The 22,458-nt window shown below is 41.5% G+C and overlaps 1 protein-coding gene across 3 annotated transcripts in view; it reads right to left on the bottom strand.

Moving 5' to 3' along the window:
- LOC139459487 (histone-lysine N-methyltransferase EHMT2-like) overlaps nt 1-22,458 on the bottom strand; it is a 91,010-nt gene that overhangs the window by 17,920 nt on the left and 50,632 nt on the right. For all 3 annotated transcript variants that reach the window (XM_071240934.1, XM_071240935.1, XM_071240936.1), the window contains 12 exons: nt 21,632-21,733; nt 20,483-20,587; nt 19,951-20,066; nt 19,686-19,724; nt 19,163-19,226; nt 18,561-18,664; nt 18,275-18,419; nt 17,586-17,663; nt 15,797-15,912; nt 14,895-14,981; nt 14,671-14,749; nt 9,178-9,353 (listed from right to left, as the gene is read on the bottom strand). In XM_071240934.1, the coding sequence (XP_071097035.1) occupies nt 9,178-9,353; nt 14,671-14,749; nt 14,895-14,981; nt 15,797-15,912; nt 17,586-17,663; nt 18,275-18,419; nt 18,561-18,664; nt 19,163-19,226; nt 19,686-19,724; nt 19,951-20,066; nt 20,483-20,587; nt 21,632-21,733 (1,211 nt within the window). The remainder of the gene's footprint in view (nt 1-9,177; nt 9,354-14,670; nt 14,750-14,894; nt 14,982-15,796; nt 15,913-17,585; nt 17,664-18,274; nt 18,420-18,560; nt 18,665-19,162; nt 19,227-19,685; nt 19,725-19,950; nt 20,067-20,482; nt 20,588-21,631; nt 21,734-22,458) is intronic.

Below are 22,458 nucleotides of genomic sequence, written 5' to 3'. Positions count from 1 at the left end.
TAAAAAACTTGACTCAATACAATATCAGGCTCTCAAACTCATTACACGCACCCAACATGGCACCTCCTACACCTCACTTCAGGCCTTAACAGGAGAAATGCCACTAAGTCTACGCAGGGAACAGCTAAGCTTAAATTTCTGGGCCGCATCCCAATCAAACCCTATCATCCAAAACTTAATGAACCAAAACATCAGCCCCAAAAACCAAGCTCTAGCTCGTAAACACCCCTTACTTACCCCAATATCCCAAAGAATAACAAACTACCTCAATGAACACCAAATTAAAAATCTTAAACAAAAATGCAAACAATCAAATAAATATCTTCACCCCTAAACTTAAAATACCCAAAATAGACACAACACTAGCTATCCAAATAAATAAACAAACCGACCCAAACATAGCTAAAACTACCACACTAGCATACATACACGAAAATTGGCCAAATTGGTGTCACATTTACACGGACGGATCCTCAGATCCGACCTCCAAACACACAGGTTTCGGAGTCCATACCACACAACCAACTAAAACCACACAATCCTTCCGACTCCCAAACAACCAATCAATATTCACGGCAGAACTAATGGGCATGGCCTCAGCCCTCCATAATCAAGAATCCAAAAAACACAAAAAAAATCCTTATACTTACCGACTCCCTAAGTGGACTGCAAGCCCTCCAAAACAAAAATACAAAAAACCGACCTAAATTAATAAATCAAATACTTAAAACTCCAAAGACCTAACTAAAGCAGGCAAACAAATAATCTTCTTGTGGATACCCGCCCACGTAGGAATATACGGTAATGAAAACGCCGATAAAGCAGCTAAACTATCCCTCAAAATCCCAGAAATAAGCTTAAACTTACCCATCTCAAAATCAGAAATTAAAAGTGTAAACAGAGACCATATAATAGAGGGACGGCCCTCACCAACAGTTTATCACTAACCATCAGCGCTACGGTCTGGCATGTAACTGATACACCCCGACCCCCTGCTGTCAACCTCCCTGTACCGCTGCAGATGCGCAATAGATGCGCAGACATTCACAACTGACCATTCTGGTAACCACGTAAACAATATTACATAATATCCGGGGTAAGAGTTAATTCCCTTATCCGAGATTTCTCCGACTACGACCAGCGACAATCCAATAAAAGGACGTCTCTTAGCGGATTACACAGATTTTTGTATGATATCTCTCATTAGCACATGCCAGTTGACTGCAAATTATTTGCTGAACACGTGTGTCTTCCGGGACATTTATTTCAATTTACATATCTCATTTTATGCTGCAATTGTTAACTATTATAAATAAACAAATATACCAAATTTACTACGAACGCCACAGAAAACTACGATCCGGTAAAGGAACTCAGGAAGTGTAAATAAAACTCATTCAGAATCAGGGAAGACACTTGTAACATATCACCATATTCCCGATGTTCACAAAATATATCTCCAGATTAACTTCATATCTTATAATAAGTTCAGACTAGATTTACTTGCAAAAATGCATGATCACCGACTGGTGTAAATGCTTTACTATTAGCCAGAAAAAAATGACGCCATATTAATGTTTTTATTTCATGTAAATTCGCTACTATTTTATAATGCTAATAGTTCCAATGAATTAAAAATACACATTAAACTACGAGCGTTGTTAAATGAATTTTCGATGTGTCTGACAATGGGCTTCGAAAGAATCAAATGTTATTGGTTAATGCCAGTTTGGGTCTAGCAGTGATAATAGGGTTTGCTGGAGCGAGATAAGTTTGACACCTTCGACCTTGTTGTCTGGAACTTCTCTCCCGACGACTGCCGATATAATCCTTCTTTTTTTCTTGGCATTTACAAAGCAAATGATAATTTTATAATACAAATATTTCATGTAACGGATTTTTATTTTTGTATGATGTTTTCATTGTTGGGTAAATACACAAAGTAAGTAGTACCTTCATCATATTTACATTATTATGATTGGGTTTAGGCCAAGATAATTTTGCTCATAATCAATATTTACACGGCATAAAATAAATAACTGATTAAATGTAGTCATGATTAATACAGACAAAATCTTCAGAAGATAACAAATATGTAGTATTGTAGTATGTAGTATATGCGCGATATGTGATAGAAGCCTAACTGAAACAAAGTTAAACTTACGAAAATAGGGCGAAAGCAATGGTAAAAAAAATACGCGTCTTACAAAAACAATTCTAATATAATACAATATAAGTCACTTTGTATAATGTTTCAAAAGATATATGCGAATGATAATCACAGACAAAATGCATGTTATTTCGTCTGCTATATGGTAACTTAATTTAAAATATGTGACGTAAAATATGGCCTTGCGCCAAAAATCATACAAAAAAAACTACCGATCGTACCTAAATAACTTTGGTACCAAGCCAAAGGGGAAATCGTGATGAATGTAAAACTATTTATTTCAGGACCGATGATAGGAACACATTCGTCTGAAAGCATGCGAAAATTAAGAGTTGTGGTGTAATTATTTCGGGAAAAGTCAGATTTAGTCTAATTTCTGGAGTCAAAATCTGAAATATCGCATCCGCCCTAAATTTGTAAATGGCACTAAGCCAATTTTTAACATATTTCCTTTTTATACACCTCGGTAACCAAGGACTTTCATCGCGAATTAGAGGCCGTTATTGAAAATCAAAATCTGCACTTTTGCCGATTTTACATGTGCGCCATTTTGTTCTCTCGGACAAAGACGAAGCGTGATCACAGTCATCAAATACAGTGACAACGACATGCTTTAGGGCACCAACAAATCTCAGTTGTAATGTTAACAATGTTAAGAAATACATGAGTGTAATTTTGTATTGTAAAATATATCTTTTGCATGGGAAAAAAAATGCGACAACGATGACTGCAGTGAACGCGTTTCTGCTCGCTTCCGGACAGGCTGCTCTGTACAAGCCGTAGCACTGATGGTTTCGCGCATAGGCTAGAGGGCCGTCCCTCTATTATATGGTCTCTGGTGTAAACAAGCAAAAAATCACCAAAAAATGGCATAACCTATATCTAAACTCAAATAGCCAAATCAAAAAAGTGCTCAGCAAACCAAACCAAAAATTCTCCATCCATCCAAAAAAATCGACAGAGTAATCACTTAACTCCAAACAGGACACACCAACCTAAATAACCATCTAAAAAAAATTAAAAAACACACTACAGGAAAGTGCCCACACTGCAAACAACCAGAAACCCCAGAACACGCACTCATCCACTGCACACACTACCTAACACATCGAACCGCATTACAAACCACCCTCAATCTAAACAAGGCTCTCACTCTAGAAGCAATACTAAACCCACAAAATAAACTAGAAAACTTCAAGGCCTTAGGCGTATTCTTAATAAAAACGGAACTAATAAAACGCATCTAAAAACACAATAACCTACCAAATCAAAATCACATAAATAAACAAACATCCACCATACCCCGCTCCCTTAGTTCTCCTCCCTAATCCCATCGTCATCTATTCCAAATCTCAAAATTCCCCAATTCTATATAAGCAACCCCTAAAACGCATCAGTCGGAAAGGGCACGTTAAATCTCCAAAGTAAGTAAGTAAGTAAGTACTGACTGACATTCTCATCATGAGTTTGAAACGAAAACGCCATGCTTACGATGCTGAATTTAAACTGCGAGTCTTCGCTCTAGCTGATATATTTTCTCACGGGTTCATAATTCTATATACACTGATTCACAAAATGGCGCTTCGTTGTTGATGGCAACATATAACGATTATTATGAGATTAAAAAACCCCAAGAGAAACAGCTTCCAACATTATGAAAGTGGATGACTGGTTTGTTAAATCTTTATTAGAAATAATAATGACTTTTTCAATATAATTACAAAGTTTTTCATCTTATATTTTTGAATATCTGCGAGTACTGGCACATGTCTTGCAGTCCGACTTCGCAGTGTTTTTTGCCTTTCACTTTCTGGTTCGGCTTATCTGAGGTCATATAATTTTTTTCGTATTTCAATGGTCAAGATAACACCTCGGCTTATCTACAGGGTCGGCTTATCCGCGGTCATATACGGTAACTGTGCTTCATATATTAGGTCAAATAAAAATAGATTTATTCTGAAATTAAATAATGCATCTTTCAATACTCATTTATGAAGACATCTTCATTTTAAGAAAATAATTCACAATTTCCAATTAATGCACAGCCCACCATTTGGATGTTTGCGTGTTGGTTGGCAGCATGATACTCACACATTTGTGAAGAGCACACTATCATTGTTTTGCTATCATGTGCTCACAAACACTATCGTTTAACCATAAACAAAGGCTTATGCAATGCCAGTGCTTGCTGAAAATCAATGTTTACAAGCTGTGCTGCCATGGCCTGCTGTTTCACCAGACCTCTTCACCATAGAACATGTCTGGGATGAGATTGAACAACCTCTACGACAGGACAAGAACCAGCCAGTAATGCAAGCTCAGTTGGGCCAATCATTGGTTGACATTTGGAATAACTTCACTCCGGCGTTTTTCAGTCATTTAGAGTTTCCAATGCACTGCCGCTGTCTTGCTAATATCAACACAAATGGTGGTCACACTTGATATTGACATTGTAAATTGAGTTGTTAAACCACCACTCTCTTAGGGTGTCACTGTGTCCTTTCGCAAAGTACGGGGTTTGTCATTGAATTTATGACAAAAAACATTTATGACTAATTATAATGTCATAACAATTTTACCACTTTAAATGAAGTACAATTACTTTTTCCCTGCTGGTATATTATTCCATTTGGCTATAAATAACATAACATTCACAGTGCCCTACAGCCCATATGTTTCTACACCATCATCGATCTCTGAAATAACCCCCACCCAAATGATTAAGTTTGTGATTCACCTGCCAAAAGAAAGAATATCAACACCTTGACACTACACTCCTCTCTCCTACAGACTTGATACTACACCCCTCACCAACAGACTTGATACTACACCCCTCACCAACAGACTTGATACTACACCCCCACTATCCAACAGACTTGATACTACACCCCTCACCAACAGACTTGACACTACACCCCTCTCTCCAACAGACATGAAACTACACCCTCTCTCCAACAGACATGAAACTACACCCCTCTCTCCAACAGACATAACACTACACCCCTCTCTCCAACAGACATGAAACTACACCCCTCTCTCCTGCAGACTTGACACTACACCCCTCTCTCCAGCAGACTTGACACTACACCCCTCTCTCCAACAGACATGAAACTACACCCCTCTCTCCAACAGACATGAAACTACACCCCTCTCTCCAGCAGACTTGACACTACACCCCTCTCTCCAGCAGACTTGACACTACACCCCTCTCTCCAGCAGACTTGACACTACACCCCTCTCTCCAACAGACATGAAACTACACCCCTCTCTCCTGCAGACTTGACACTACACCCCTTTCTCCAACAGACATGAAACTACACCCTCTCTCCTGCAGACTTGACACTACACCCCTCTCTCCAGCAGACCTGACACTACACCCCTCTCTCCAACAGACTTGATACTACACCCCTCTCTCAGACTTAATACTACACCCCTCTCTCCAATAGACATGAAACTACACCCCTCTCTCCAGCAGAACTGATAATACACACCTCTCTCCAACAGACATGAAACTACACCCCTCTCTCCTGCAGACTTGACACTACACCCCTCTCTCCAGCAGACCTGACACTACACCTCTCTCTCCAACAGACTTGATACTACACCCCTCTCTCCAGCAGACCTGACACTACACCTCTCTCTCCAGCAGACCTGACACTACACCCCTCTCTCCAACAGACTTGATACTACACCCCTCTCTCAGACTTAATACTACACCCCTCTCTCCAATAGACATGAAACTACACCCCTCTCTCCAGCAGAACTGATAATACACACCTCTCTCCAACATACATGAAACTACACCCCTCTCTCCAACAGACATGAAACTACACCCCTCTCTCCTGCAGACTTGACACTACACCCCTCTCTCCAGCAGACCTGAAACTACACCTCTCTCTCCAGCAGACCTGACACTACACCCATCTCTCAGACTTAATACTACACCCTCTCTCCAACACACATGAAACTACACCCCACTCTCCAGCTGACTTGATACTCCACCCCTCTCTCCAACAGACTTGATACTACACACCTCTCTCCAACAGACATGAAACTACACTCCTCTCTCCAGCAGATTTGATACTACACCCCTCTCTCCAACAGACTTGATACTACACACCTCTCTCCAACAGACATGAAACTACACTCCTCTCTCCAACAGACATGAAACTACACCCTCTCTCCAACAGAAATGAAACTACACCCTCTCTCCAACAGACATGAAACTACACTCCTCTCTCCAGCAGATTTGATACTACACCCCTCTCTCCAACAGACTTGATACTACACACCTCTCTCTAACAAACATGAAACTACACTCCTCTCTCCAGCAGATTTGATACTACACCCCTCTCTCCAACAGATTTGATACTACACCCCTCTCTCCAACAGACTTGATACTACACACCTCTCTCCAACAAACATGAAACTACACTCCTCTCTCCAACAGACATGAAACTACACTCCTCTCTCCAACAGACTTGATACTACACACCTCTCTCCAACAGACATGAAACTACACTCCTCTCTCCAACAGACATGAAACTACACCCTCTCTCCAACAGAAATGAAACTACACCCTCTCTCCAACAGACATGAAACTACACTCCTCTCTCCAGCAGATTTGATACTACACCCCTCTCTCCAACAGACTTGATACTACACACCTCTCTCTAACAAACATGAAACTACACTCCTCTCTCCAGCAGATTTGATACTACACCCCTCTCTCCAACAGATTTGATACTACACCCCTCTCTCCAACAGACTTGATACTACACACCTCTCTCCAACAAACATGAAACTACACTCCTCTCTCCAACAGACATGAAACTACACCCTCTCTCCAACAGACATGAAACTACACTCCTCTCTCCAGCAGACTTGACACTACACCCCTCTCTCCAACAGACTTGATACTACATCCCTCTATCCAACAGACTTGATACTACACCCTCTCTCCAGCAGACTTGATACTACACACCTCTCTCCAACAGACATGAAACTACACCCTTCTCTCCAACAGACATGAAACTACACCCCTCTCTCCAACAGACATGAAACTACACCCCTCTCCAACAGACATGAAACTACACCCCTCTCTCCAACAGACATGAAACTACACCCTCTCTCCAACAGACTTGATACTACACCCCTCTCTCCAACAAACATGAAACTACACCCCTCTCTCCAACAGACATGAAACTACACCCCTCTCTCCAACAGACATGAAACTACACCCCATTCTCCAACAGACTTGCTACTACGTCCCTCTCTCCAACAGACATGAAACTACACCCCTCTCTCCAGCAGACTTGATACTATACCCCAGCGTTAGAAATTGGAACTAGTCCTGTAGTCCTAAACAAAACTGCCCAATAGTTAATGTATCCTAAGGACTAGTAGAAATTGAGCCATTTTATGGGTTTTGCTATATGTTATCATTATAAGGAATAGTGGACAAAAACTGTTAGTTTCTAACCATGATACCCCTCTCTCCAATAAACATGAAACTACACCCCTCTCTCCAGCAGACTTGAAACTACACCCCTCTCTCCAGCAGACTTGACACTACACCCCTCTCTCCGACATGAAACTACACCCCTCTCTCCAATAGACATGACACTACACCCCTCTCTCCAGCAGACTTGATACTACACCCCTCTCTCAGACTTAATACTACACCCCTCTCTCCAATAGACATGAAACTACACCCCTCTCTCCAGCAGAACTGACACTACTCCCCTCTCTCCAACCGACATGAAACTACACCCTTCTCTCCGACATGAAACCACACCCCTCTCTCCAACAGACATGAAACTACACCCCTCTCTCCAACAGACATGAAACTACCCCCATCTCTCCAGCAGACTTGATACTACACCCCTCTCTCCAACAGACATGAAACTACAAGCTCTCTCCAACAGACATGAAACTACACCCCACTCTCCAGCTGACTTGATACTACACCCCACTCTCCAGCTGACTTGATACTACACCCCTCTCTCCTGCAGACATGAAAAAACACCCTCTCTCCAACAGACATGAAACTACACCCCACTCTCCAGCTGACTTGATACTACACCCCACTCTCCAGCAGACTTGATACTACACACCTCTCTCCAACAGACATGAAACTACACTCCTCTCTCCAACAGACTTGATACTACACACCTCTCTCCAGCAGACTTGATACTACACCCCACTCTCCAGCTGACATGAAACTACACCCCTCTCTCCAACCGACATGAAACTACACCCTTCTCTCCGACATGAAACCACACCCCTCTCTCCAACAGACATGAAACTACACTCCTCTCTCCAACAGACATGAAACTACCCCCATCTCTCCAGCAGACTTGATACTACACCCCTCTCTCCAACAGACATGAAACTACAAGCTCTCTCCAACAGACATGAAACTACACCCCACTCTCCAGCTGACTTGATACTACACCCCACTCTCCAGCAAACTTGATACTACACACCTCTCTCCAACAGACATGAAGAAACATCCTCTCTCCAACAGACATGAAACTACACCCCTCTCTCCAGCTGACTTGATACTACACCCCACTCTCCAGCTGACTTGATACTACACCCCTCTCTCCTGCAGACATGAAAAAACACCCTCTCTCCAACAGACATGAAACTACACCCCACTCTCCAGCTGACTTGATACTACACCCCACTCTCCAGCAGACTTGATACTACACACCTCTCTCCAACAGACATGAAACTACACCCCTCTCTCCAACAGACTTGATACTACACACCTCTCTCCAGCAGACTTGATACTACACCCCACTCTCCAGCTGACTTGATACTACACCCTCTCTCCAACAGACATGAAACTACACCCCTCTCTCCAACAGATATGAAACTACACCCTCTCTCCAACAGACTTGATACTAAACCCCTCTCCAACAGACTTGATACTAAACCCCTCTCCAGTACAAATGATTTAACAACATCTGTAACAGCCAGTGTGTCCCCCATGGACTCACCCGAGTTCCTCATGAGCCTTGATCTCCCGGGATGAAAAGAAGCAGATGCGTGGGAAGCGGAGGTCTTGATGGTCGACAAACACCTTCACTGGCACTACATTGGGCTCACACAGATGGTTGATGAAGCGACTGATGTTTCCATACTTCCGGGCATCGATACAGTACGTCTCACCATCCTGGGACAGGGAATGTGGACAATTACCATCAGTGTATACACCATCTCTGTCTTTTAGTCTACAGATTGATAAACCAAAATCAAAAGTTGTCAACCTACCTAATCAGATACTATATCATTCTGAGAAATGTGTCTACAAATTCAGCTAAAGATATCTATTAATAGCAAACATCTAATAAACATGATAAGCAGACCAAACATTAAACAACAGCTATCACTGAGCAATTCTAAGAATACTACCTCAATAACATCATAGCCATAAATCCTGTGTTTTGGCTGTCTCTTCACTGCCAGCTATCCAAAAAGTCAACAGGAAGATAGTATCCCCCAAACTAAGGCATCTGCACATGCACAAATTAGGAAAACATCACTTCTTTCTGATAACCAACATCCTATATAGCCAATATATTGGGGAGGTGAAAGGGACTACTACTGATGTAACAGAGGTAGTATTCTTCAGATTATCATCTAGTGTTTGATAATTCCTTCAAATACATAACCTCTATTACATCATAGCCAGAATTCACCAGAGGGAATGGTGGCATCTGGCATCCAAAAACTTCCTGTAATCCTGTGGACATGTCAAGTTATGACGTCACTTCCTGTTATGATGACGCATTTCCACTTGGACGCTGTCACTTCCAGTTACTTTGTCATCACTTCTGTTTCCTTGACACTACATTTCCGGTTCTGATGACATAACTCCTGTTTCTTACGTCACTTACAGTTCTCTGATGACATCTTCAGCTTTGACCATATAATGTGAGTCCAGCTGTTAACCTATGATTTTGTCCCACCCTGGCTGACAATGTGATCAAAGAGGCTACCTTACCTTGTACAGCTGTAGTCTCTGGAATCCTACCAAAGCAATGCTTAAATTCACATTTCCCAAGCCTCCAGCTCTCTGCCATTGACAGATGCATATGATAAAGATCTCCAAGAGCATGCTTCAGAAGATGATTTGCAAAAACCTGATGCCTGCATCTTTGATAAGATAGTTTCCAAGCATGTAGGCGGAAACAGAGGAGGCTGCCAAGCAATATATTGGATTGGGTTACACAGAAGATGGTGATGCTACAAAAGTTTCAGAGGTAGGGTGTCAATGTAGAGCTAGTGGATCTGGAACTTGGCAGAAATGTACAGAAAGTTTGTTGTTCAGAAAGGTTGCAGAGATCAAGATGAGGAGTGTCCAATGTCGCTGTTAACCACTGGAACACTTTGGGATGAAGAGACTATTCTGTTGGAATTATCTTATTCCTCTGGGAAAAGCAATCAACTGAAATATTGAATTCCCCCAGTATGTGGCAAGCTTCCAATTGGTATCTGTCTGCCAATCAGAACAAAGTGTATTTTCCTTTAGTAAATTCTTCCACCCTGCCTATTCGTTCCACCCTGCCTCTGTATATAGGTGTTGTCCGTGTAGCTGGTAACTCCATGCTTTAACTGTTTGATACATGGCCTTCATCTTGAGACAGCTGATGTGGAGTGTCCTGTCTGCCTCTGACCATCCTCCTTGGACTGTTGTTCCATCCATGTGAGCACCCCAACCTGTGCAGAAGAAATATCGACTGAATTGTAACCCAAAGTAACCTTCCACAAGGTGTGTGAGGGAACTAAGCCATGATCAGTTGGGTGTGTCCAGTCCCTGCAATATGGCTTGAGTCCAGCCTGGCTGGTGTGGCGCCATATTACGGTAATCCTCCAAAGAGTGAGAGTCGTCTGAGCTGAATGCTAAATACAGACTGTCACATGAAAAAGTAGCAGTAGGCTGGCGTCTCCTGGTAGTCTCAGTTGCATGAGAACTAGCAGTGAATCTTGAATCATCCTGACGCAAGGCCCTGGGTAACTCACTGTCTCTACTCTCATTACACTGTGTAACTTGTGATATGAGCTCTGTTGTCAGATGCACGCTTTGAAGGAATGTCATGTTCATCAGTTATCACTTGGTAACTATTACATGCTGGTTTCTCATTCATATCCACAGAAGGAAGAAAGGCAGGTCTATCTCGACCCAAGCTGAGATGCGTTGTTCCATAGAACACAAACGATGATCAAGAAAATCAGTCATAGAAGAGGTGATGACTGATTCCATAACCTCAGACTGTGCTTGGAAAAACTTTTACAAACCTGTAAAGGTTATGAATTCTCTGATGAAATCCTTCTTGGGGCACTAATTGAATTTTCCTTGCTCAAGAAAATCTATATGACATAGTTGTAACCATTTTCCTTAAATGTTACCACACAAAAAACTTTGTTTTAGTATGATATACGACCACCCTTACAAGACCTCACCCTCCATGGCAACTCTCACCCAAATCCAGTGAACGGGCCAGCGCCCGCCACCCCTCCGCTGGGGAGCGACCTCGATCCAGAGCCGCAGCCTGGTCTCGGAGGAGACTGTTGCGGAAGGCCTAGATTTAGCCTTGTTTTTACCCTTTTTAGAGGGGGTAGGGGGGGTAAATGGCCTTCTTAGAGTGTATGTCCACCCCCGCCTCAAGTAGTCTTATAATGGATGATGTCGGCATGGCGCTGCTTCATAGTTTTCGGGGTAAACGCCCGGCAGATGGGGCATGACTGATCATCATGCTCCTTTTCAACCAAATACTTCAGGCAGCTTGCATGCTGGTCCTGTGCTGGGAAGTTTAACCCACATTCCGAACAAAGTTTGAAGGTCTGTAAAAAGACCGTAACTTCTGAGTTGGGTTGGGGGTGGGAAATAGGATATCAATGCAATATCAAAGATCGGAAAGATACATGCAAAATTGTGAAAACAGAAGCAAAGGCGTAATGTACAATGCGATTTGTAACGCGATACCAATAGCCAATGTTCGTAGTTTAATTTTTTAACACCAAGGGGGCGTGTTACGCGCTAAGGTGTAAAAACCCGTAAAAGGTAAGTGTAGTTTTAATCTAGCACACCACCTTGGGTTTATGTAAAGGAAAACCTGCAGCTCAATTCTGTATGATATAACAAAAACCCAAGCCGTTTTGATGGCCTTGGTGTTACATGTGTCAGACAGTGGAACCACACAATGGACGCCATTACGGCCATTTGCGTTTCTTCTATTAGAATTACAACACTATAACTTTACAAAGCGAGGTATTACGCCTTTGCAAGGAAAGAAATGTACTATACATACAGTTTGGTCAGTCATGGTGTCTCAGTGAACGATTTCGTTGTTGAAACTTTCTTGAAAAATCGAAACGTCTTGTCAGTTGTATGACATAAAGGAAAGTGATTTGGGTGAGAGTTGCTTCCCCTGGCGTGACGCACCGTGGACGGTGAGGCCTTGTAAGGGTGGTCGTATATCATACAAAAACAATGTTTTTTGTGTGGTAACATTTTTTATTAAGGAAAATGGTTACAACTATGTCATGTAGATTTTCTTGAGCAAGGAAAATGCAATAAGTGCCCCAAGGAGGATTTAATCTGAAAGAGAGTGTTCCATATTGAAGGGGACTGGTCGGTTCAGGATAGACACAGAGGCAGCCATAATTTCAGCCTCCTAGCCTGGAGAGCTCATGTGAGATTGGAGCGTCAGGACCCCAGAGCTAATCACCCTTTCCTTAGGAGGGTGTACAGTAGGATGAGATTGCTCAGCAAACTCCCTATGATTCATTATCTTCTTGCCCCGATGAGACATGGTTTTAGATTCTTCTATAACTCCACCACCATGCATCACCTTACCTTCATATGACTTGCTTTCTTAGATCTTGATTTTTTTGGACGATGAAACTGGCAAAATGTCCATTAATGTCAGGAACTCTGAAGCTGTGAGCGGATCACAAAAGTGACATTTAGAATCTGGAGTGCACAACACATCCCCGCACCTGTAGCAGTGAGGGAGAGGGTCATGAGGAACCTGGGCAATGCCACAATCCTGACAGAATACAGGGGAATCCATGTCCGACCATACATTCCAAACTATATAATTACATGAAAAATCCTTTCTTAATAAGCATATAATAAATAGGAGTTACAGTGAGAAAAAACAAACTATCGTGTGCAAACATACAGGGAAAACATTTCCTTGTTTATCTTAGCACACACAGAAAAGAAGTGACGTTTTCCACCCTCGCACATCAGCAGATGCCTTGGTTAGGGAGATACAATCTTCCTGTAGACTCATTGGACTGCTGGCAGTGAAGAAGACGTCTGTTGAAAAATCTGAAGATTTCATAATGTACAACAGCCAAAGCACAGGATTTAAGGTTGAGATGTAATAGAGGTTATGTGTTCAAAGAACTAATGCTTGTTACAGAATTTACCAATTGTTCATGTTAAAATATCCTTCAATATAAACAAACTCCTTCAAATGATATCACACTAACATCAATTGTAACATGGATAAAACATCAAATATTACCTAGATAACTGCACCAGTACATTACATAATTGTTTGGGCGGATACCCTGAATAGCTGGTTTGGCATTTGTCCTTATCGGATTTGGTGGTCAATGACTGTTTATTAACTGCCATGTGATAATATAAGGGTAACGCTCTTTTTCAGGGCATTATCATTTGCAGAAGCCCGAGGTTTTCTATTAACTGTCCGACGAAAGAGGGCAGTTGAAAAGACCAAAGGCTTCTGCAAATGATAATGCCATGAAAAAGAGCGTTACCCTTATTATACTAAAATGGATGGAATTTGTTATCAAATAAAAAGAAACAACAACATCTGTTTTGAAACATTTACAGCAATCAACACGAATGTCACTGACCATATTTTACAAATATGGAAATGTCATAGAACAAACCAGCTAACGTCACTATAATACGCTACGTGATTTTCTCTCACCTAACAACGGGCTTGATAATGGCCCGTCAGCAAGCAATATGAGGGCATTATCAAGTTACAGTTGCCCGCTCATTTCTGATAACGTGCGGGCGGTTTAATGATAATTCTATCCATTTTAGCTATAATAATCAATTATACTTCCCACATCCTTCCAGCCTTATTCAAACAAAAATTCGGTATTTCATCAATACAGGTCACGTTTGCGATTATGATACCATTGAAATAGCTTCATAGTAATCAGTAGATAAGAGCTGACAATGTGCACATATCACTGAGCTCACTTTTACTATATGTAGCAAGTCCTGCAGGCTATTCTGGGGGCCTTGAGGTCTTCTATGGTATTTGAATGAAGGGAGCCCTTAAATCTTTAACTTTTAATATCAGGGTTAGGACAAGGACCCCTGGACTCATGATCAATTTTCAAAAACTGTAGCAGATTGTCCCAGCATCGCACAGGGAGTGACTGAAGCAGGGCTGGGACTGAAGCAGGTCTCTCGTCACCCTGACTGAGTAACCTACCTTGTTATCTAGGTCGAACAAATACGAGTCATCTTCCCTCCTGTCCGCCTCAGAGTCTGAGATGAGTTCACCGATGTATCTGTAAGATACAAGAAAGATGAGTCAATCAACAACACTCGCAATAGCAAAGGGAGACAACCTGTATGCACACTGTTTCAACACAATGGCAGTAAGATATTATTTTCTCTAATGATAAGACTACTAATAGAATCCACAGGACTTACTCGCAGATAAAAGTTCCCTGAGGAATATCGGTGAGAGTTTTCACCCCCCAGCCCCGCCCATTGGTCCTCACAAGTTGAAGTCGGCAACTGGAAACAAAACAACTCAGTTAGTTGGTGCATGAACATGAGGCACTTAAATACATTCATGAACTTCGCTATGTGGTTCATACCAACATGACATCCTAAGCAAGCCAGAACTTTGCTATGCAGGGTTTATGAAATAAATGCTTAGCTGACAACTTCATATTTTAAGTGCTTTCAACATTAAGTATTTAGTATTCATAAACCAGGTGTGCTATTCAGAATCTAGTAACTTTCTAGGCTGTAACCATGCATGGTTTGGACTCACATGGTTGTTACAGTTAGTCTAACAATCACCAGCCTTGTTACACTTAACACAACTGCTATCCAACATACCAAGATATGTCAGCTAGATCACATTGTGCTGTATGCCCTCAGATCACTGTAGTTAACACTGAAGTCGGTCACTACCAGGCTCAACACAAGACATTGTCTCGGGATCCTGATATGACAACCTCTTAAATTTTGCGCAGTGTTGGTCATCATTGGTCACATACAAGCAGCAGCTTCCTCAACTACTTCCTCTACAAAGTCCATTGTCACTAGAATTCTCAAAATTTGGCTAACCAATAAGCAGATACTCATCTACAGCAACAATTGTAATACCTGAAATCCCCAGTCAGAAACAGAAGTACTCAATGCAGCATCCACAGCTTAATCTACCATGATCTAGCAGCAGACATTCTTGTTTTTATATTGCACTCACTAAGCAGTAACTGTAGACATTTAGTATTCCTAAATCATTTCCGCTATTCAGATTCTAGTAAGTTTGGAGGCTACAAGCATGCAGCAGACATGTGGCTGGCTAATGGGGGACTCACGTGATGCCATTTTGTACCACCCGGTTGTTGCAGTTGGTCCAACACCGACAGGCCTTGTTGCACTCAAACAGCAGCGGGGGCTCCACCAGGTTGAAGTCTGTTGTCAGATGACCAAACTGCAACAAACATCACACTTAACACAACTGACATCCCGACTAAAGACCCATTTATTTCAGCAATATTGACAATTCTCAACTGTGTGTTTGTACACAGCAATTACACAATTGGCCTCATTATTATTATTATTACTATTATTATTTACAGATTAAAATAAAAAATGCAGCAAAGAGGGTTGGGGTGATCCTGGCACAGTCAGGCTCATTATCAGCTCAAAGCCCTTCACCCCTCTATACGCAGCCCAGACAGCGAATGGGACTTCTCCCAGGAAGCGCTGCCTAGTCAAACCCACCCAGAACTTTTTAGAGAATGTGAAGACTCCCCAACACTGCATCCTTCTGCATTACCCAGATTGTCAGATTACGAAAGCGAGGTCCGCATACTGCCATGTTTTTCCTCAATCTTGTCACATTAGTGTCAAAGGGGACAGAAAATTCAATGATATAAATGATTTCATTGGATTTATCAAAAAGGACAAGATCAGGTTTGTTGGCCTAGATACGTCCTAGACTGTAAATGGGCCTATTCCAAAGAATTTTGTATTTATCATTTTCCATGACGTCCTCCACATATTCCGGGTCATACCATGGGTGGACCTCTGTGTCAAATCCACAAGCATGGCGAAGACGGTAATAAAATGATTGAGCTACACCATCATGTCATTTAAGATACTCTTATTTGTGCCAAAGCTGGGCATCCACTCACAATGTGTTGGACAGTCTCATTAAATTCATTACATAATCTACATTTCATATTCACATTTTGATGCAAAATCACACATTGATCATGTTGATGGTTTCGAGTGGGAACAGACTGGTCCTGAGCAGCAGATTATTATTATTATTATTTCATGAGTATAGTGCGCACCCAAGCATGATGCATACAACCCTGTAGAGGACTCAGTATTTTAGTATTTTGGAGAAAAAGATTATTGTGAGCAGAAAATAATCACATTGTAACACTTTTCCCCCCAATCTACAGGTGATTTGGTAAAAAATTACACAATAATATAACTTCAAAGGACTTTGATGCAATGGTCAGAAGGATTGTATCTGAAACAATTATTTTATCAGATGCTATTTTTGTTGCAGCTATTACCATATATCTTTACAATAATATTAGCCATAAATGTAGCACTTTGGTCTCACTGATCGCAATTGCTGGATATTTCTTATGTTGAGGTTTCCATTATGTCCACAGATAATGGTCCAACTACAACAAATATGACTCGTAACAAGTCAAAGTTTGGCATTTCCTGTCAAATAAAGTTTTGTTTCAAGGCGTCAGTAGTATAATCTGATGGTGGTTGCTCTAAATAACAGTAAGATTGTGCCATCTGCCAATCAGTTCACACACAATCTTGCTGAAGTTAATGTTACCAATATTTAATGAAATTTTAAATAAAACTGATAAAATAGATTACAAACATGAGTGCAAATATACAATGAACATTGTTAATAACCATACAGTGTGAGAACTTTAGTACGGATTTGTTGGTATAGTATTTCCGGTGTTACATGCTCATGGTGTTGTCAGTATTGGGGAAAAAACAACATCAAAACTCGTTATGGCTTGTAGAGAGAATCATCTGTCATAACCAGAAGCTTATCAACAGCTTAATCTACCATGATCTAAATCAGTGGAATACATGTGAGACATGCTGTCACTATACCTTGTCAAACCAGCACTTGACACTGCTTCTAGCACACACACAGAACTGGGAGGAGCAGTCATCTTTACACCGGCAGCTCTGTAACACACCATGTCATCTCACTCCCACGTCAGGTGTAATATACACAAACACACAGCGTGGGGGATACAGAAAATAGGCAGGACTGTTTAGCAATGCATGCTACTATTTCATAATCTGATATAATACATGCAAAATAATTTTCACAAGTTATCAATTAGAAAATTCAACCCACAGTTGAAAGCTTAACTATCTTAGGCTAAAAAAAAAATAATCTTGGTTCTCAGGCACTAGCCTGTATCATCATTAAGTCTGCCGCACGTTTTGTTTACATTTCCATTTTTTTTCAAAATAAAGTCCTTAAATATTCAGGGTCTCGAACACAAGATCCTGGCAGTGAAAACATGAAATTTACGATAAAACATCACTAGACATGATGATTTACAAGTTTGATGGTATTTGAGTCATATATGCCAAAGTTTTATTCACAGAGATTAAGATAGTTAATACACAGTGACACAGTCTGTTAATCTAATCACATATGAATGGGAAAATATCAAATGACAGAAAATTCCATTTAAGCTCAACTTAGGTGTAAAAAATACTTTCACTAAGATGGGTGTGGTTGGTGTTTACTGGGGCATGTGAAAGGGCATGTGACAGGGCTGTACCTGCAGGCTGGTGATGACTCGGTTGATGTTGAGAGGACTTGTTTCTATATTCTCAGCAACATACAGGTAGTCCGTTGGAAACTGTTCGTCATCTGCAGCATTCACACACGCAATGGGGTTCTTTTCCCGCCCGTAGGAGATGTCTCTGTGACAAGGAGAAAGGGGAATCAGTGGGTCGTTCACAGCAGACCAGGACTGATGTTCACAGTACAAGGATATCACAGCATAACAATGACTGATAAATACACTCTCAATATGGATAAGCATATCCAATCTTGTGTCTTACCTATGAAGCAACTTTTCTGGTCGAGTGAGTTTAGCAGCAAATCCCTTGAGCTGTTTGTTTACTTTGAGAGCCATCCAAGTGGAACTCGTCTGATCCAGACAACACTGAAACAACAGCAAACAAACACATACATCATGGAAAAAAAATATCCCTATCTGAAAACATACAGGAAACAAGTGGATATGTCACAGAGCTTTGAACACAAAGAGACATACTCCAGCCAAACGCAAGGAATACATCAGCTATGATGTGAAAATACTTAACCTCAAAACTTTACAAGATGAATCTCCTTCTGTTTACACTGGGTGGGCTTGAGTGGTTGAGTGAGTGGTTGAGTGAGTGGTTGAGTGAATGGTTGAGTGGTTGAGTGAGTGAGTGTTTGAGTGTGTGTGTGTGTGTGCATGTGTGCATGTGCAAGTGTGTGTGTATTTGTGCGAGTGTGTGTGCATGTGTGTGCATGCGTGTGCGTGCGTGCGTGCGTGCGTGTGTGTGAGTGTGCATGTGTGTGTGTGTTTTTCACTTATTAAGAACAGAGTAATCATTGTTGAACAAAAGCACACAAGCACCTGCTCCTCCATCAGACACAGGTGGATGACACATACCGTGAGTGGAGTTTCATTATTGTTGTTCCGCACTTCTACATCAGCACCTCGGGCCAGCAGCAGCCTGAAAACAATGAAATTAACACGGTTTATTTTTCAAAACAAAATATTACACCAGAAATGATTTAGGATTTGTGGTCAACTGAAGATATGTATGGTGACCATTACATGTGAACCTTTTGACTGGCCTTCATTTTGAAAGTCATCATTAGTTCAACCACACCATGATCATGTTAATTATCACCAAGTTACCATCAGACCTCCTCCATATCAACAGATTAAGATAGCTATGGAACCTGAGCAATGTTCATATGACTGTCGAAACAATGTTGATCCAAATCTGTCCACAATCCAGACTGTTTAGTGTGAGGTAGATGACTTGACCAGTGGGGTCACCTTTTTTTAATGAACTTCTTCCAGGTGGAATTAATCAACACTCTATTTCACTATGAACAAGCTGCATACAGGCTATCATATATTAAACAGTGCCTCACAGACACAGACATTAACAGTGAGTACTTACACAACACTCTCATAGTGGTTCTGTCGGGCTGCTATATGTCTGCAAAAGAAGCAAGACTGTTTGTATTAAGTGATCATATCAAAAAAGAAGAAATGCACAATTATTTGGATCATCACATCAATATAATATTGGTTGGCAATACAAGTGGAATCCATGCTTGACAGATTCTTAGCAGTTAAACAACAAGGATATGGACAGCAATCAGCCAATAAGACATTCACTGTAGAATGAGTAATGAGTGGTGAGTTCTATCAACTTCACTTACAATGGTCGATCTCCATGTTCATTGGGGGTGTCAAACTCGCATCCTGAATCCAAGAACATCTCTGTGATGGCAACACTGCCAGCATAGGCTGCCCAGTGGAGGCCTGTGTTCTCCTCCTGCCAACAGTCCACATCAGGTGAAGGTTCATCTTCTAAATGCCACTCAAAGAAATAATATAACGAGAACCAAAGCAAGCCCAGGTCATCAATACTATACATCATGAACTACTAGGTACTAAACTTCTACAAAATATGGTGTCTCCAGAGTGAGCCAAACAGCCCAGTGATATGGGGAACACTGACACACAGGTCTCTTAAGTAAAAATAAAATCACAAGAATCTCTCAATGTTCTGTATTAAGGGGCAATACAGAAGCTGTCTGAACTCCAAACCATCAGCTTTAAATTGTCCTTCTCAATCTAGAGTTTGCCCCAAAGCAAGTTTACTAGCCCCAAATAAACTACACTAGACTCAGGTTCCTGTCTAAAGTCACAGATGGCAAAACATCATGTTGGTCCACATTCGAAACTTACATTGTCCTTCATGGTTGGGTCTGCTCCCTGTGAGATGAGGAATCGGACAGTGGAAGTGAGCTGTGACTCTGCTGCCCAGATGATGGGTGTCCACCCGCCGTCATCCTACACAAACAAAGTCAGGGATCACTCAATACTGGGAAGCTGTACGGGAGAAGAGACCAATCCAGCAAGCATTTAGAAACATTCAGTAGGGAGCAAGACATCTCACTTACCTACATGGGAACATGTTTTCCCAGTGTGCTTACATCAGGAGTGAGCAGTGTACATATGGTATAGGGCTGGGACGGGTTACTCGGGTACTCGGGTCGGGTGGGTCCTAAGTAGGACCCGGGTACCCACAGGACTACTCGGACCCGTGGTTAGTCATGTGATACATATTGTTTAATGACAAAAATTATCTAAAACTCTATGGTTACACTGTAAGTCACTAATGTTATCATTTCTTTCTGACAATGCACCTATTTCTTCTTACTTTTATATGTTTGAATAATGATAAAACTTCATGCAGTAAACTTCAGTGTATGCATGACCAGATCATTTTACACATGTATCTAAATACATTTTTCCAGGGCTACGGTCAAACTTTTCCAAATCGTACAGTTTGTACCTATGTCTAAATATCTACAGAGGGTACCCAGGTAGGGTTGGGTAATAGGGTGGTGGGTACCCAGGTAGTATATTTGGAATAGTTCCAGCCCTAATGTGGTACATCACACACCTGCTTCATTGCAATGCCTGACACCTTCATAACAGTCCCAGTAAGTAGCGCTGGGAACAGGGTATTGCTGTGAGGGGCTTGGGTTCCCAGCAGCTGATTCACTGACACTTGAGGTAAGCTGTTTGACTGACTCCCTTACAAAAGTTTCCAAAATCTGTTTTTACCAATGGGTCAAGTTATATCAGAAAAAACAGTCAACATAATTTTGGATGCATTGATATGATAAATACACAACTATACTACATTTGTGACATATTTTTTTCAAGAAAGATGCATCCCTTTCGAACATGAACCCTGTATGCTCTTCAGCAAACTAGCATGAACACTGCAGCAACTAAAACCAGCTGCTGTTGGGATCTTGTCTTTAAAAAAAATCAATGCAACAAGACAACAATTCTAAAGGCAAATTTGACAGTATGTGCACTGACCTGTGTGTTAGGTCCAATCTTGCCACTCTCCAGCAGTAGTTTGATGACCTCAGTGTGTCCAGCCTTGGCCGCATAGTGGATGCAGGTCATGCCATCCTCTCCCTGCAGACACATGTACAATGGTCCGTCACAACAAACATTAGAACCTCCCCAACAGACACATGTACACTGGTCAGTCACAACAAACATTAGAACCTCCCCCACAGACACATGTACTATGGTCAGTCACAACAAACATTAGAACCTCCCCCACAGACACATGTACTATGGTCAGTCACAACAAACATTAGAACTTCCCCACAGACACATGTACTATGGTCAGTCACAACAAACATTAAAACTTCCCCACAGACACATGTACTATGGTCAGTCACAACAAACATTAGAACCTCCCCAACAGACACATGTACTATGGTCAGTCGCAACAAACATTAGAACCTCCCCCACAGACACATGTACTATGGTCAGTCACAACAAACATTAGAACCTCCCCCACAGACACATGTACTATGGTCAGTCACAACAAACATTAGAACCTCCCCCACAGACACATGTACTATGGTCAGTCACAACAAACATTAGAACTTCCCCACAGACACATGTACTATGGTCAGTCACAACAAACATTAAAACTTCCCCACAGACACATGTACTATGGTCAGTCGCAACAAACATTAGAACCTCCCCCACAGACACATGTACTATGGTCAGTCACAACAAACATTAGAACCTCCCCCACAGACACATGTACTATCATGGTCAGTCACAACAAACATTAGAACCTCCCCCACAGACACATGTACTATGGTCAGTCACAACAAACATTA

Source organism: Haliotis cracherodii, unplaced genomic scaffold (genome assembly GCF_022045235.1).
Source record: "Haliotis cracherodii isolate W230 unplaced genomic scaffold, xgHalCrac1.p SCAF_13, whole genome shotgun sequence".
NCBI classification, from domain to species: domain Eukaryota; kingdom Metazoa; phylum Mollusca; class Gastropoda; order Lepetellida; family Haliotidae; genus Haliotis; species Haliotis cracherodii.
This window is presented reverse-complemented; position numbering and strand designations above follow the sequence as displayed.